The sequence below is a fragment of the Malaclemys terrapin genome, chromosome 3 (assembly GCF_027887155.1).
Source record: "Malaclemys terrapin pileata isolate rMalTer1 chromosome 3, rMalTer1.hap1, whole genome shotgun sequence".
NCBI lineage: Eukaryota > Metazoa > Chordata > Testudines > Emydidae > Malaclemys > Malaclemys terrapin.
Genome location: NC_071507.1, coordinates 24,453,849 through 24,471,255, shown reverse-complemented (window position 1 = coordinate 24,471,255; position 17,407 = coordinate 24,453,849). Strand labels below are relative to the sequence as shown.

The following is a 17,407-nucleotide window of genomic DNA, read 5'->3' as shown; positions in this document are numbered from 1 at the left end:
CAGGTCAGCTGACTCAGGCGCGTGGGGCTTACACTGTGGGGCTAACAGTTGCAGTGTGGATGTTCAGGTTTGGGCTGGAGCCTGCACGGAGGGTGAGTCTCAGAGCTTGGGGTCCAGCCTGAGCCCAAGCTTCTACAGTGCAATTTTTGCCCTGCAGCCTAAACCCTGCGAGACTGAGGATAGGTCTACACTATGGGGTTAAGTCGACCTAAGTTACGCAATAAGATGAATGACATAGCTGGAATCGACGTAGCTTAGGTCAACTTAGTGTGGTGTCAACTAAAACTCTCCTGTTGACTTACCTTACGCTTCTCATTGTGGTGGAGTTGATAGGAGAGCTATCTGTGATCAATTTAGTGGATCTTTACTAGACTTACTAACTTGACCCCAAGTAGATCAGCTGCCACAGCGTCAATCCCTGGTAAGTATAGACATACCCTGAGGTCAGTTGACCCAGGATCTGAGACTTGGTGCCTGCAGGTTTTTTATTGCAGTGTAGTGCATCTTCTCATGCCAGGCCAGCTGCTACACTCTTGGCTTTCCCTCTCCATTTTTGTTTCTGTATTATTGTTTGTTGGGGGTTTTTTTGAGTTTTTGTATTGTTACATTTTTTAAGATTCCTCTCATAGAATATCAGGAGTGGAAGGGACCTCAGGAGGTCATCTAGTCTAACCCCCTACTCAAAGCAGGACCAATCCCCAGACATATTTTTGCCCCAGATTCCTAAATGGCCCCCTCAAGGCTTGAACTCACCACCCTGGGTTTAGGAGGCCAATACTCAAACCACTGAGCTATCCCTTCCCATTTTCCTCACTGCCTCATTCCCCTACTCACTGGAAGTCTACACTCCTCTGAGTGGGAGAAGATCCACTGATGCCACCCATGGCATTTTTGAATGCCACAGGCCACAAGTAAAGAGAATGGACTTGCCAAGCTGCCGTCTGAGCCATATCTCCATAAATGGGAGCTACTTCCAAGGCTGGTAACATTTGATGCCATTGCACAAGCAGCGAGAGAATGCAGGTGACTTTCGAGGACCCACCTGTCACTTTATCTTTAGCAGACTGCATATGTTTAAAGTGGGAAAAGGATAAATCAGGAGTCATCTATCTCCCCACTCACACTGCCCCTCTCCAAATAAGACACAGCAGTATTTGGGCAGCAAATTCTACAGGGGAATGTTCCAAAATTAAACTCTTCCCAGTCAATTTAACTGTAATTAAAATATCCACCCCCACTCATGGAAACATTTTGATTGAGGTTAGGCATTCTCAAAACCTAGTGTGACAGACACAGTGACTTCCTGCAAAATCCTGGAAAAAAAACCTTACTGAATTAAGTTTAAGTACCTTTGGAGTCCATTGTATTCAAAATACAAAGTTTGTGTTAATGTGCAATTCTATGTAACTTCAGTAGGGGAGATGTGACCAGTGTAAACCCTGGGAAGTGTTATGAGGATCAAAGGACTATTTAAAACAATGAGCCAGACAAAAATGAACTTATGGGACAAACAAAGCTAGGTGGGTTTCCCAGAAAATCTCTAGGGGGAGATGTAGGCAAATATACCCTCTCTGGGTACACAAGAGCTCATCTTTTGAAGCTTAGCCCTGAGGAGGAGACCTTTGCTGATTACCTGTTCCCAGGGTCCCAAGGTCAAAGACCCACACTGTATAAATGAAAACAACAAGGAGTCTGGTGGCACCTTAAAGACTAACAGATTTATTTGGGCATAAGCTTTCGTGAGTAAAAACCTCACTTCTTCGGATGCATAGAGTGAAAGTTACAGATGCAGGCATTATATACTGACACCTGGAGAGCAGGGAGTTACTTCGCAAGTGGAGAACCAGTGTTGACAGGGCCAATTCAATCAGGGTGGATGTAGTCCACTCCCAATAATAGATGAGGAGGTGTCAGTTCCAGGAGAGGAAAAGCTGCTTCTGTAATGAGCCAGCCACTCCCAGTCCCTATTCAAGCCTAGATTAATGGTGTTGAATTTGCAAATGAATTTTAGTTCTGCTGTTTCTCTTTGAAGTCTGTTTTTGAAGTTTTTTTGTTCAATGATAGTGACTTTTAAATCTGTAATAGAATGACCAGGGAGATTGAAGTGTTCACTTACTGGCTTATGTATGTTACCATTCCTGATGTCCGATTTGTGTCCATTTATTCTTTTGTGGAGGGACTGTCCGGTTTGGCCAATGTACATGGCAGAGGGGCATTGCTGGCACATGATGGCATATATAACATTAGTGGATGTGCAGGTGAATGAGCCCTTGATGGTGTGGCTGATGTGGTTGGGTCCTCTGATGCTGTTGCCAGAGTAGATATGGGGACAGAGTAGGCAACGAGGTTTGCTACAGGGATAGGTTCCTGGGTTGGTGTTTCTGTGGTGTGGTGCGTGTGTAGTTGCTGGTGAGTATTTGCTTCAGGTTGGGGGGTTGTCTGTAAGCGAGGACTGGCCTGCCTCCCAAGGTCTGTGAGAGTGAGGGATCATTTTCCAGGATAGGTTGTAGATCGTGGATAATGCGCTGGAGAGGTTTTAGCTGGGGGCTGTATGTGATGGCCAGTAGTGTTCTGTTATTGTCCTTGTTGGGCCTGTCCTGTAGTAGGTGATTTCTGGGTACCCGTCTTGCTCTGTCAATCTGTTTCCTCACTTCCCCAGGTGGGTATTGTAGTTTTACGAATGCTTGATAAAGATCTTGTAGGTGTTTGTCTCTGTCTGAGGGGTTGGAGCAAATTCAGTTGAGGAAGTCAGCCATGAGGAACAACGCTTCCTCAGCTCTCGTCCCCTAGTGCCCCTCCTCTACTTGCGCTACATTGATGACAACTTCATCATATGGACCCACGGAAAGGAGGCCCTAGGAGAATTCCACCTGGACTTCAACAATTTCCACCCCACCATCAACCTCAGCCTGGACCAGTCCACACAAGAGATCCACTTCCTGGACACTACAGTACAAATAAGTGATGGTCACATAAACACCACCCTATACCGGAAACCTACTGACCGCTATACGTACCTACGTGCCTCCAGCTTCCATCCAAGACACATCACACGATCCATTGTCTACAGCCAAGCCCTAAGATACAACCGAATTTGCTCCAACCCCTCAGACAGAATTGACACCTCCTCATCTATTATTGGGAGTGGACTACATCCACCCTGATTGAATTGGCCCTGTCAACACTGGTTCTCCACTTGCGAAGTAACTCCCTGCTCTCCAGGTGTCAGTATATAATGCCTGCATCTGTAACTTTCACTCTATGCATCCGAAGAAGTGAGGTTTTTACTCACGAAAGCTTATGCCCAAATAAATCTGTTAGTCTTTAAGGTGCCACCAGACTCCTTGTTGTTTTTGTAGATACAGACTAACACGGCTACCCCCTGATACTTGACTGTATAAATGAGTGACTCTGAGTCCTGGGTGTGCTTGTTCTGAACAAAAGGTGTTCTGAACTTGTGACCGCAGAAAAAACCCTTGGTGGGATTTCATGGACTGAATCCTTCCTGAGCCCTTGCTGGAATTGGGATAATTTCTGCTAAGCTTATTAGCATGTGTGTAGGTTTTGTTTATTGTTGTAATACATTTCCTCTATAATGCCTTCACCTTGAAAATATATGTGTTTGCTCAGAATGGGCTGTGTGGAAACTTTTAATTGAGGGCAATTGTTCTGTGTATAGCCTCTGAGGAGAAAGCAAAGCAGGCCTGCTTAGGTAGCCTGACTTGCTGGGAACTCACTGTAGGCAGGGAACTGTGCAGCTTGGAAAAACCCTTGTCAGGAGGGAGAGCGACACAGGTCTCTTCCCAAGAGAGGTGACGGCTGAGGAGCTGGACCATGGAGGTGAAAACAGGTGCAGTTGCCCTGAACTGTGACACCTATATTTGGGGCCCAAACTGTTTACCTTTAAGCTTCACAACACCTTTCTGAAGACTGTCGGTAAGTAGTAGTATCCTGATTTCCCAGATGGGAAAACTGAGCCACAGAGTTTCAGTGACATGCTCAAGATTTCAGTGAGGCTCCAGTACAGCAAGCTGCTCTGCACAGACAGACCTTGGTAGAACACCTTGCAGATGCTAACTTAGTGGCAAAGCTGAGAATAGAGCCAAAGCATCTGATTCTGCCTTGTCCTCTAACCACTTAACCAGGTTTCCTCTCTGTGATAGTAGGTGACCACCAACAAGGGTAAAGAGTATCTTTAGAGAATCAAACTCAGGCAGTTTGATCAATGTAGCTGATGTATTTTAGACTTAATTCAGGTCTTTTTATTACTGAAAGTAGCACAAGCATGGCACAGAAATAGGCAAAGGTTTTGAATGAAATATGCCCTCCATGCTCACGTGATAAACTGACTTTTTAAAAAATGTACATCTGCTTAATTAGTTACAAACACCTTTCATTATTAAATAGTTTTTAATTTTCTACTAAGGCTCCCCTTAGGATGCCATCAGGGGCGGATGGGAGTTACTGCTCTCCAAACCATCCAGCTAGCTTCAGTGGACATGTCTCACCTTCTCAGCAGCCTGAAGCAGTGGTAAATGCTATTAAGGTAACACACACTCCCATACAGTATATGCAGAATGTTACGTATGTTGTTTGACATATGTTCCATTGTACTTAGAGCAATATCACTGCAATATCTTTGTATACAACATTATTTTTTGTTTCAATCATGTACTTAAGAGTGTGAGCTCTTTGGGTCAGGGACTATCTCCATTGTGAGCGTACAGTGTCTAACACAATGGGCCCCATTGTGTTCCCATAATAAATGATACATATTTTCTTTTATGACTATGATGAAGGGTGGGACAAGCAATCTTTGGACTTGATGTATTCTCTGCTACAGGATAAGGTGAATAATATGAATATCACAAACATTTTTTTATAAAAATGAAACCAAATTATACAGGGCACATGCATGGTATGGACTTTGTCATGTGATTTCAGAGAGTGTGATATATCTACTATGGAGTGCTGAAAACGATTCACCATAATCTCTTCAGTTCTCATGCTAACTTTGGTCCAGATTGTGAACCTCTTTCTTACTTTGGTGAGCACACAGGAAGTAGTCCTGTTGACTTCTAAGGAATTATGTGAGCAGAGGGCTCACAGTCTGGCCCTTTGTGACTTTAACAGCAGCTACTTCCCTTAATGAAACAAAATGTTACAATGACCTATCAGGAGGTATCTAGCATATCATGAGATTTCACATGTCATCTGTGCAAGTACATGGTCCCACCACTATATATGCATCAGCTATGCAATAGAAATCTTTTCTCCTTTTGGGACAGTTTGGACAATTGTGTTAACTAATTGACAGAGAAAGGCATGACCTAATGATCTGAGCATAGAATCAGGAACAGTGATAACCTTCTGTGAGGTGTGGGCAAATCATTCTTACACAGCTTACTCATTTGAAAACAGGAATAATACTCCTTACCTGCCATACCAGGAAATGATGTAAGGATAAATTAGTTACTTAAGGAGCTCAGTTTTGCACTCCTCACTCAGACAAAAGTGCCAGTGAAGTCTGTGAAGTCATGTGGATGGGTGACATTGAGTTCTCCTACATAAAGCTTGAGTAAACAGCTTTTATGCTGGTTAAATGTGTAGGCGTTGTGGCAGTGAAAGCCATTCCTTCAGCAGAATGTCAGGGTTCGGGCAGTCTCTCCGCATCCACTACTCTAGCTTAGGATTAGCCTCCTGCCACCTGCACATAATTGAGGTTCCTGTGGCTGCTCCCCTAGTCTGCCCTGCCACCATCTACACCCAGTCTGCTTGTGGGCAGTACACATCCCAGCCCTGTAGTATCCAGGGGTGGGGAAGCCATTCAGTTTCCTCTGTGCTTGAGAAGTGCATGTTTCAGCAGCACCAAAGGTCTTGTGTGTGCCCTCCACAGATGGGTGAATTTCACCTGCTGTCATTATGGAAAACAAAGCTGCACAAAACAACTTAGCCTAGAGATCATGTGGATTTACAAAATAAGATTATTGTAGTTATCTTTGTATAGCCTCTGACAAATCGCTTTGATTGGAACAGTTATCAACATGCTTTTGATAGTGTCTGATAGCTAGTTGGTGTAAGTGGATGTGTTTACAGTGGTAAAGTACTCATTAGGGTTATTAAAATGGTTAGATGTATACAAAATTTAGTTTTCTGTGATGTGATGCCCCTGCTTTTATCCTGATAGGAATTGTATTAGCAGGCAGAAATAGAGAGGAATGATGCTACGCATTTCCCTGTGTGTGCTAAATTTTATCCAGTTAAATAAAATTTCTTCCTTTCAGCCAGACTGAAAAATGTACATGAGTCCTGATCCCTTGAACAGAGGTGGTCACAAACAACACACAAGGCAACTCCCTCCACTGCCCTGTCTCCAAGAGTCAGCTCACTTGGACCTCTGTCTCTCTTGGGCCTGGTCTGTACTGGAAAGTTACCGGTATAACTGTTTCGGTTAGAGGTGGTACAAGCCCTAGTATGAACACAGTTATACTAGCATACAGGTGCCTTTTCCTGGTAGAGCTTATTCCCTTTCTGTATAGGAATAGCTATGCCAATAGAAGGCCCCTTTATACCAACAACACTCTGTCTACAGTAATGGGATTGTTCCACTTTAACTACACTGGCATCTATAAACTGGGGAAGAATTGTACATAGATAAGCCTGGGACTCTCCTGGAATCTCTGTACTTAAATGCAGTCCCTTGTTGCTGCCTCAGCCCCTGTGCAAGGCCTTGTCTACATTAAAAATTTTTACTGATTTTTTTTTTTAAACTACACTAGTCTAGTTGAATCAGTAAAAACTGCTATAACTGCATTACAATAACAGTATAAAAATGCTTATTCTGGTGTAGCTTATTCCAATACAGGAAAGGGAATAAGCTATACCAGTATTAATCCTTTTTGATCAATATAACTTTGTGTGTGTGTGTGTGTGTGTGTGTGTGTGTGTGTGTGTGTGTGTGTGTACGTGCGTACACTGGTATAATTATTTGATTACAAAATCACCCCCTCTCCCCACTTGACATGGTTATGCTAGTAAAACTTCTGCAGGAATGTCTGCACTAAGGAAAGTTAAGGTGAATCAGCTAAATGCGTGAAGTCAGTGTAAGCACATTAAACCCCTATGTGGATGATGTCACTCAGGAGTAAAGTGGTCTTAATTTGCTGTAACTGAATCCTTTACTCCTGAGTGAGAGCATCCACATGGGGGGGTAATGTACTTTAATTTGTGCATGTTGACGTCATATCTTTAGTTGGTTTACAAGTCCTAACAGTAGACCAGGCCTAAGGCTCCTGACTTAGGATCACTGAGGTATGTCTACACAGGGATAAAAGATCTGTGGCATGGCAGGAGCTAGCCTGGGTCAGCCGATTTGTGCTTGTGGAGCTTGGGCTGTCGGGGCTCAAAATCTCTGTGTAGACATTCAGGCTTGGGCTGGAGCCCAAGCTGTGGGACCCTCCACCAACACAGGGTCCCAAAGTTTGGGCTACAGTCCGAGCCTGAACGTCTACGTTGTGATTTTTCAGCCTTACAGCATGAGCTCTGGGAGTTCGAGCCAGCTGACCCAGGCCAGCCGTGGGTTTTTTATCCCTATGTAGACATACCCACAGTGTAAGGTGAAGTTGGCCACTGTGCAGATGCTCCGCAACATAAAGGAATTTTGGAAAATTTTACTTTCCATCCAGGAGTAACTTAACCCCCACAAACCCTTTAATAACTGTCTAGATAGGGCAAGTTATATCCTTAGTGTTTGTACCTCAGTGACCCAGAACAAAGAAGAGAGTAGCACCTTTCACCATCACCACATATATAGTTAGCAAAAATAAAATAAATTAGAACTTTGTTTTCCTCAAAACTGAAGTCTCTTAAACATTAAGTTGATTTTAAATACAATTCTCCGGAGCACACAAAAAGTCAGCTCCTATGTGGTGTATCTCAGAAAGGTGCCCCCAAAAGCTTCAGTTTAGTAAAGCACTTGAGCACATGCTTAAGTTAAGCATGTGTTTAAATTCCATGGACTTCAAAGTTAAGTGTGTGTGTGTAAGTGCTCTCCTGAATCAGGATCCTCGCCTGAATCCAAATCCCAAGGACATAGTCCAAAGCACATTGATGTCAATGGGCCCATCGTTTTTGTACGTATTTACAGGAAGAAAATGACTAATTAGCCAGTAAAATGGAAAGCATAGGTACCACTCTTGCTTGTGACAAGTAGAACATTTGCACTAAGTCCTCAGTCCTAAATGGGAAGAGGTTAACTTTTAGGAACTGATATTAATTTAAATTAAATTAAATTGAGTGAATGGCATGGATTTTTTTTTATTTGAATCTAATCCATTGAGTGTTTGTACATATGAAATAACTGTGTGAACATTTCATATGGAATCACAGGCTTTTATGTTATGGCCAGAATTGTTTTATCACCCCAAAGCCATATTTCCATGTAGAAATACAGTAGAACCTCAGAGTTACGGACACCTTGGGAATGGGGGTTGTCCGTAACTCTGAAATTATAGTAACTCTGAAAAAGACGTGATGGACTTCAGACATGGGGGAATTGGGGCTGCACCACAGGGTTGGGGGGGGGTCAGGACTCCCAGCAGGGTGTGTGTGTTGCAGTTTCTGATCTTAGGGGCCACCAAGGCTTCCAGCAGGGGGCTCAGGGCTTCTGCCCCCCTGGAGCACCAGGGCTCAGGGCTTTAGACCTGGGGGGAGCGCTGGGACTTGGGTTTCAGCTTAGCCCCACAGCTTAGCTCCTGGTTTCAGCCTCGCGGGGAGCGTTGTGGCTCAGGGCTTCAGCCCTGAAGCTCCGTTTCTGGTTTCTGCCCTGTGGGAAGTGCCAGACCGCTCCTGGTTTCAGCAGGGGGGTGGTGCCAGGCAGAGGCGCTGACTTTCTGTGTTCCCGGGGGGTGCTCAACCACCACTCCACCCCACAGGGGGCCTGCCCTGCCCCCACTACACCCTTCCCCCAAACCCCCAACTCTGCCACACCATTTCCCGTCTTGCCTCTCCCTGCCCCCACTCTGCCCTTGCCCCCATTCTGCCCCTTCCTGCCTCCACTCCTCCCTCTCATCCCCAACACCTCTTGTACACTACTGAACAGCTGACCGCGGTGGGTGGGGGGCGCTGGGAGAGAGGGAGAGGAGCTGATTGGTGGGGCCTGCCAATGGGCTGAGCACCAACTATTTTTTTTCCATGGATGCTCCAGCCCTGGAGCACCCATGGAGCTGGTGCCTATAGGACCAGGGATTGGGGCTTTAGCTTTGCAGCTCTGTTCCTGGCTTCAGCTGGGGCAGGGCACTGGGGCTTGGGCTTCAGCCCAGCAGCTCCACTCCTGGTTTCAGCAGGAGGGAGTGGGGGGGATAGGGGCTTTAGCTACAGGGTGAGCGCTGGGGCTGAAACCAGCATTCCCCTCGTAGCTCAAGCCCCAGCACCCCTGGGGCTGAAATCGGGAGCAGAGCTGTGGGGCTGAAGCCCCAAGCCCTGGCACCCCCTGCAGAGCTGAAGCCAGGAATGGAGCCGTGGTGCTCTCGAGGGTCAGAAGCCCTGAGCCCCACCCCCACCTGGAGCCCGACCGCCCCCCCCACCTTGCAGCTGCAGCCCCAACCCTCCAGTGGCTGAGGCCCAGAGCCTCGGGTCTAATGCCCTGAGGCAGTACAGTATTTGCTTTTTTCTTCTTTTTTCTATGTGCTACTGTCTGATTGATGACTTCCAGTTTCACAGGGTGTCTGGTTGATTGGTAAGTCCCTAACTCTGGTGTTCATATCCTTTAGGTTCTACAGTATACATGTTCCATGTAGGTTATAGTACTGATGTAAGGTACAGCCCTTTTCATAGCTTAAGGCCAAAAGAGACCATTCTGGTCATCTGTTCTGACCTCCTGAATAACAGAGGCAATAGAACCTCACCCAGTAATTTCTGCATCAAGTTTTTAAATCTTGTCCAATTTCATTGTATACTGGAGGAAATTGTGTGCTGACTACATACTCTGATCTGCTTCATTACACTTAAATCTATTATCCGATTACACATGCATATTCTTACACTGAAAAGGCCATTTTAGAGGTTAAATTTCTTAATGTTCTTTTTGTAGTTGAAGAACAAATTCCATTTGTAAAATAAAATTTACTCTTTTTTTAACATACCCAGGTCTTGGAAGCTCAGGAAAATATAGATCGGCAGCATGGTAAAGAATATGATCATGACCTTAGTGAGACAGAAAAAGCTATAGTCAGAGAAATGTGCAATGTAAGTTTAATGTGCTTAATTTTGTATTCTGTACTGAAACCTGAAATAATATTTGTACCAAGGTTATCAATATTTAAAAATTGCTGACAATGTGCCTTTAAAGTTTTCATATAAAAATGAAGCCAATTACACTCTGATTTTTCAATAATATAATTTACCGAATTTTTATGAACTAAATAATCATTACACTTTGGTCAGCATATTTTATGTTGTTAATATATAAATATATCTCTATAAAGAGAGAAAGTGGTCCAGTGGATAAGACACTAGAATGGGACTCAGGAGACCTGGGTTTTATTCTCAGCTTTGTCATCAAGACTAGGATGTTAAAAGATGGCTAATCTCTGTGTGACATTGGGCAGGTATATGAACATCTTGGTGCCTCCATTTCATCATCTATAAAATGCTAGTGATAATTACCCACCTGTACACGGAGCTTTGTGATTTATGGATAAAAAGTATTTTCTAAATGATAAATATTGTTATAGTAATCCATAAAACTTCCCAATAGTTATGTAATTTTATGTCTGAAATGTTCATGTATTATATCTGACACAACCATTTCTTCCCAATGCACTTATGTTTTGAGTTTTAAATTTAACATGTTTGTTTAAAAATACTTTTCTTTCTTTTTTTTCCATCTGCTCAGCACGGAAAAGCTAAATGTTTTTACTCCATTATTAGATATGTTCTTTAAACTTTTTAAATGTTTGTTTCTCCTTGGTTTCAGAGTAGCAGCCATGCTACCAATGTGATATATGCCATCATGTGCCAGCAATGCCCCTCTGCCATGTACATTGGCCAAACCGGACAGTCTCTACGTAAAAGAATAAATGGACACAAATCAGACGTCAAGAATTATAACATTCAAAAACCAGTTAGAGAACACTTCAATCTCCCTGGCCCCTCGATTACAGACCTAAAAGTCACAATATTACAAGAAAAAAACTTCAAAAACAGACTCCAATGAGAGACTGCTGAATTAGAATTAATTTGCAAATTGGACACCATTATATTAGGCTTGAATAAAGACTGGGAGTGGCTGGGCCATTATACAAACTAAAACTATTTCCCCATGCTTCCCCACAGTTCCTCACATCTTCTTGTCAATTTCTGGAAATGGGCCATTTTCATTACCACTACAAACAGTTCTTTTTCTCTCCTGCTGATAATAGCTCACCTTAACTGATCACTCTCCTTGTATGGTAACACCCATTGTTTCATGATCTCTGTGTATATATATATCTTCCTACTGTATTTTCCACTGCATGCATCCAATGATGTGGGCTGTAGCCCACGAAAGCTTATGCTCAAATAAATTTGTTAGTCTCTAAGGTACCACAAGTACTCCTGTTTCTCCTTGGGTTATCCATGTGTATTCAGATGAAAAGCAAACCTTTGATTAGCTAATTATTCTTTTGTTTTAATTCTCACTGTAGTTTCCTAGGGCTTACAGAATCATTACTTTGCTCCTGTTTTTGTTTTGTTTTTTTTTAGGTGAAATGTTTGTCATGTGATCATTTTGCCTCTGTATTCTGGGTCAGGGTTTTCAATAGTCACTGCTGATTTTTTGGGGTACCTTAATTTTTGGGTGTTCAGTTTGGGACATCTTAAAAGGACCTGATTTTCAGAGGGTAGGTGGGCACTCTAACTGTTGAGACCCCAAAGTCACTAGTCAAGTCTGAAAATTTTGGTTTTGTTTTTAAATTTTTTATCTACTATGTGGTTTTTCAGTTTATAAAATGTCTGCATCACAGAATATGAAGGCCTTGTAATGTTTTCAGCACACTTTCCATCCCTAAGGATTCCCCTAACTTACACTAAGGGGCACATTCTCCCCTCAGGATGCATGTGTATTCCACACTAATGATGGAAATTATGCCAGTTCCTCAAGAGGAAAAGACACCATTTCTAACACATCCTCCTTTTATTCACATTGGGTGTCTACATAACTTTTAAATAGGCCTTTTACTTTGCTTTTGTACAGTGCTTAGTACAGTGAAACGTGTGGTTTTGATTGGAGCCTCTAGCCACTGTCTTATCACAAGTAACAGTCATAGGTACATTTGGAGTTATTCTCTCATATTAGCTACTGTGAGCTGGCTTTCAAAAGCATGAGAACTTCCGCCCAGCTTGCTGCACCGTAAATCTGCGGTGCTCCAGCGTGCTGCACACTAACTGTCCAGGTGGACCCTGCTATACTGCTCACAAAGTTCCCTAGTGCTTATTGACATACTACTGTTTGTATCAAGAATACATCAGGGCGCACTAGGAAACTTCTAGCGTGCCACAGCAGCGTCCACTTTGCTATTTGGTGCCTGCCTTGCTAGAGCACTGTAGAGTTACTGTGTAGCAAGCTGGGGCATATCTGCTTGTTTAGACATGCCCACACAAATGAGGTTCCACATACAATTACTTGATTGAGGGCAAATGTGCCTTTGTGGGTATTTGCAGCCACTCCTGAGATGTTTGGCCCACGTTACTCTGTCTTCAGAAAGGTGCCAGTGAAAATCCTAACTAGTACCAAACTCAATATGCTGGAGTAGCTTCAAGGCCTGTATATAGGTTGCTTTCCACACGTAAGCAAAGATGGCTGCTGATGGTGATGAGAGATCCCATGTGGTTGGCCGATTCAGATTCTGATATTAACCCCCATGCACCTGATGAAAAGGGTTTTGAACAAGGATCTATCACCTCTCAGGTGAGGGCTCTAACCACTGAGCTATGGGATAGTCTGATGTGAGTCTCCCTCAATCTTGCCTGTTGAAGCTGTTCCACTTTGCTAAATAATTGAAGTCACTGGGCTGGAGACAGTGTGAGAATGGCTCTATAGCCTGGTGGATAGGGCACTCACCTGGGATCCAGTCCCTCTGCTCCAATGACGCTCTGGAAAAATAAAGAGGAACTGGGCATCTTTCACTTCCTAACCACTGGGCTAAAAGTTATGAGGGAACTGCTTCTTAATCCTTACAATTGCTAGGTGACTAGGGAACTTTTACAGCAAAAAGTTTGGTGCCAACTAAGTTTGAGGGTTAGGGGGCAGCTGAGTGGGGATTTTGTGAATCCCAGTGGCACCTAAATCTGGGACTTTGGGACCTAAAGTGCTAGCTAAGTGCCTAAGTCCCAGATTTAGGCACCACTGTGATTCACAGCCTCCCACTCACCTACCGCCTAACCCTGCAGGCGCCTAAGTTTTTGCAGTAAAAGTCACCTATGTTTCTGCTTCTCAGCATGTGCACTGCTGCCTCACTCTAGAGGCATCGGGACACTTAAGTCCCTTTGTGAAACTAGCCTATAGGTGTCAATTACTGTGCTAGAGGTATGACGCTGATCTCTGGTTATCGACATTTTTCCATGATCTTTACTGTTACTGTTTTGTTAGGAACAGCCTTTTTTGTTCATTCCACCCATCTCCTTCAAATCAGACATGGGCTCAGGCGACAATGTGGGACCAATTTGGAACATAAAATTCAGAGGGTGTTGGGCTCTGGAATCTTGGTTTGGGCCCATCCAACTGGTCCAAAGCCAAATCTCTTCACAGCCCTGTGCTTGAATTTGTACTCCCATATTTCATCTTTATTTCTGACCCTGTCTTGCTTCTATTTCTATTTCTAATAACCAATCTTGTCCAATGATCCATTTCTTGCTTCTTGGTGGCCCACAGAGAGATGCAAAGTCACGTGTTGCTAACTGTTCTTGTTTCCTGTTTGTAAACTTCATTAAAAGCCAACTAAGAATACACTAAATGCTTTCCTAATATTACCTTTCTGTGCTAAGAATTGTTGTAGTTGTGGCATGTATTTAATACAATCATGAATGGGAACAGAGGTGAGGACAAGGAGCAAATCTGTTCACATGTAGTCCACACTATGAAAAATCTTGAACATTCTCATTCACGTATGACCCTGATCCAGCAAAGGCACTGGAGCATGTGCTTAACTTTAAGTATAAGACCACTTCCGTTGATTTCAGTGGGACTACTCATGTTCTTAAAGCTAAGCACTTGCTTAAACTCTTTTCTGCATTGGGGCCTGTGTGCCTGAAATTGACTTTGATGGGAGTTTTGCCTAATAAACAATTGCATAAAGATTTCCAAACATGACCCTTGTTTTCAGGACAGACATTGCTCCTGAACAGACTTCTAGTTAACAGATGGGCAAAAATGAAGATACTGTATTTCATTCCAAATTTATTTTTCCTTCTTACTGTGTCTCTCTGCCTCTATTTCTGTCTATGCTGCATAGTGTGTGTGTGTGTGTATAATGCATACAGATACACAAATCCACTTTTGGTTGGATGATATAGCTGACATATCTTTCTATCACTTGCCTTTAGGTTGTATGGCGGAAGCTTGGAGATGCTGCAGGTTCATGTCCTGGAATTAGACAACATTTGTCAGGAAATCAGTATAAAGGACCTATGTAAAAGGACCTGAGTGTCACGTCTCTCAGAAGATAGAATTTAAATGGCCAGTGACGGATAGAGGGAACTTATTCTATCCACAGTAACTTCTCAGCCGACAACAGGATGTCTACATGAAGTATACATGACTTCTTTGAAACAGTGGTGAAGTGGTTAAAAAAAAAGTGGATAAACTGACCTAAACTCAATATTCTCCAACTGAAAAGTGGGTAAACTCTGTTTACTCTTGACTACACTACTGCTTTGAAAATTGGCACAGCTTCTTCATAAAAGTCTTTCAGACAACAGTTATGTACCCTAGACTTCTTGCACTGTCATTTCAGTATACTATATAGTTAAACTCTGCCTCTTAGCCATGGCATTGTCATTCAAAAATACACACTCAGAATGAAAAGATCTGAATGCTTCTTATTTAAAACCTAATTGGTATTTTTCAGGAGATACACAAACATGATTTTTTTTAAAGATTGTTACGGTGAACCTTCATTGAGTCTGAATGAATTTTCCATTGGGTTTAGCAGGAATTTTTCACCAGAGTGAAGCAACACCAAAAAACTGTACCTTCAGTCATCACAGTTACAAGAAAGTCAGTTACTTGGTAGCTCACACTTCAGTCTACAGTATTAGTTAATGGTGCTTAGGCAATTTGCAGCTGAAATTTTTTTTTTTTTATAATACTTGCATTTTGAGGTGCTAAAAAGACCATAAAATCTCCTAACCAGCCAGTAGTGTAGCAAAAACTACAGTAAATGTAGTAAAACACAATTTCTTTCTAAATGAAAGTGAAGATAGACTTTTTTCATTCTCTTTGGTGCACGCCTCCTGGAGACATATATGATGGGCACCATCCCGTGAATAGAACATTGAGGTAACAATATTTAAGACCTCAAACCAAAACCACCATCAGAGTTCTTTTCTGAGAGCATTTTCCAATTGCCAATGCTAATTTCTACCACTTAGTTTAGAGACATGCTGTTTTATTTAGCAAAAATATGAATCTAAAAGATTGCACTGCTTTTATGAAAAGCTTTCCTTGCCTACTGTAGTGTTCTTTCAAAGAAAACTTTTATTCTTCTCAAAGCATGTCTTTAATTTATTCTGAGGCTAAAAGCTCTTGTTCAGATTGCCTGAGTTTTGACCAGGAGGTGCCCTAGATGTGCTTAGTTTAATTTTTTTTCTATGTGTATAACATTAGATTGTGTGTATTGAAATGCTGTGATAGGTATTTCTTGTATATTTAAATGCAACAATACTTTCTTGTATGAATGTGCGACAGGCTTGTGACTGAATGCTGTTGCTTAACTTTTTACCATAGCTGAGCATCAAAAAATAGGAATGCAACAATTCCCAGGTTTTGGGTTTGTTCTTGATTACTAAAATTTGATTCAAAGGTGATATTCTCTGTTTTTTGTGGGCTTGCTATATGTTGTATTACTGGTTTGTTGGTAGTGGAATGTAGTTGGGCTGCTGTGCAACCTTTTTTATATGGTACTGTAAAATCAGCTTCCTGTCTTCAGAAAACTGTTATGGATTAATTTGTGGCAGTAATTATATCCGTTCTGTCATTTTATTTGGTACCATTCAACATAGTTGTAAGGCCTCCAATCCCGCATTCCTTTCTCAGGCACAACTCTTGTTGATTCCTTTTCCTTGAGTGAGGACTGCAGAATCTGGCTTTTAATTTTGAAACATGGCATTTTTTAAATTATTATATATAAAAATGCTTCTTACATTTCCATATTTTTCTCTCAAGCAGTTTTATCATTAAACTTAAATTGTTGTATTCCTATAATATGTGGGGAGGGGGAAGTAAAACAGTAGTATTTACCTGCAGGGGCTAATTCAAGAGACACTGGTCTTTTGACATTACACTTGTGTAAATTTTGATACTGTATTAAAACTATTTTTTTACAGTTCTGCATACAATTGGGTATCAAGTATCTGTGTTCATCTTAGCAATGGTAATAAATTATTTAATCCCATAGTTGTTTGCTTTCTTTTAATGATGCATTTCATGAGATATGTAAACCAGATGCCAAAAGCAAATTCTGTTCACTGAGAGATCTATTCTAGATACTTCTTGTATAGTAGTTACATTAGCTAGCTCTATCTCCCACGACGTCAGTGGAAGAACTGGATGCTCAAAAATAGAAATTCCGGCCCCTTAACTTGTCTTGTCTACTCCTTACTGCTTAGGTTCTGCTGCTTAAATACACTGTCCCAGATCCTACTGTGTGGTGGTGTTGGTTTATGTCAGATAGCTGGCACAGAACAATTTATCATTCTGATATAGCTGGGCATGGGAGGATCATCTCAGTGTAGGGAGAATTACTTGTGATGGAGAGCCAACATGGTGGCTTTTACTCCATCCACTCCTTCCTGCTGGTGGCATATGGAGAGCAGCCATGAGAAATAGAGACTAGCCAAGGATTCTGTATGGGATGGTGAGCCCAGTCTGCCCTGTTGGTCCATGGGTTCCACTGGCAAATGGCTTAATTTAAAGCAGCCTTGTTGTGCATGAGTTCAGATTGGTATACAGCTGGTCCAGAATGAAAGAAGCCCAGGGTTACTTCTGAGACTATTCCAGGAGTCTTTGGCTATAACTGAGGATTGAAATCAGTATCTTTGGGCAAATGTCCTGTGAGATTGTCCTAGTGCTTCTGAATAGGCATTGTTTTTTTTGTTAAACAGTCACTTCCTATTGAGAAAAGAAAATTACTGTAGCTAAATCCTTTTTCAT

At 42.4% G+C, this 17,407-nt stretch overlaps 1 protein-coding gene across 7 annotated transcripts in view; it reads left to right on the top strand.

Moving 5' to 3' along the window:
* The window catches only part of CCDC85A (coiled-coil domain containing 85A), a 181,805-nt gene extending 165,156 nt beyond the window's left edge, over positions 1-16,649 (top strand). For 2 of the 7 annotated variants that reach the window (XM_054024090.1, XM_054024089.1), the window contains exons 4-6: positions 4,427-4,546; positions 10,147-10,245; positions 14,581-16,649. In XM_054024090.1, coding sequence (XP_053880065.1) covers positions 4,427-4,546; positions 10,147-10,245; positions 14,581-14,670 — 309 coding nt within the window. In that variant the 3' untranslated portion in view covers positions 14,671-16,649. The remainder of the gene's footprint in view (positions 1-4,426; positions 4,547-10,146; positions 10,246-14,580) is intronic. The other 5 variants (XM_054024094.1, XM_054024093.1, XR_008444517.1 and 2 more) reach the window with 4 other exon arrangements.
* Positions 16,650-17,407: the final 758 nt, after the last annotated feature.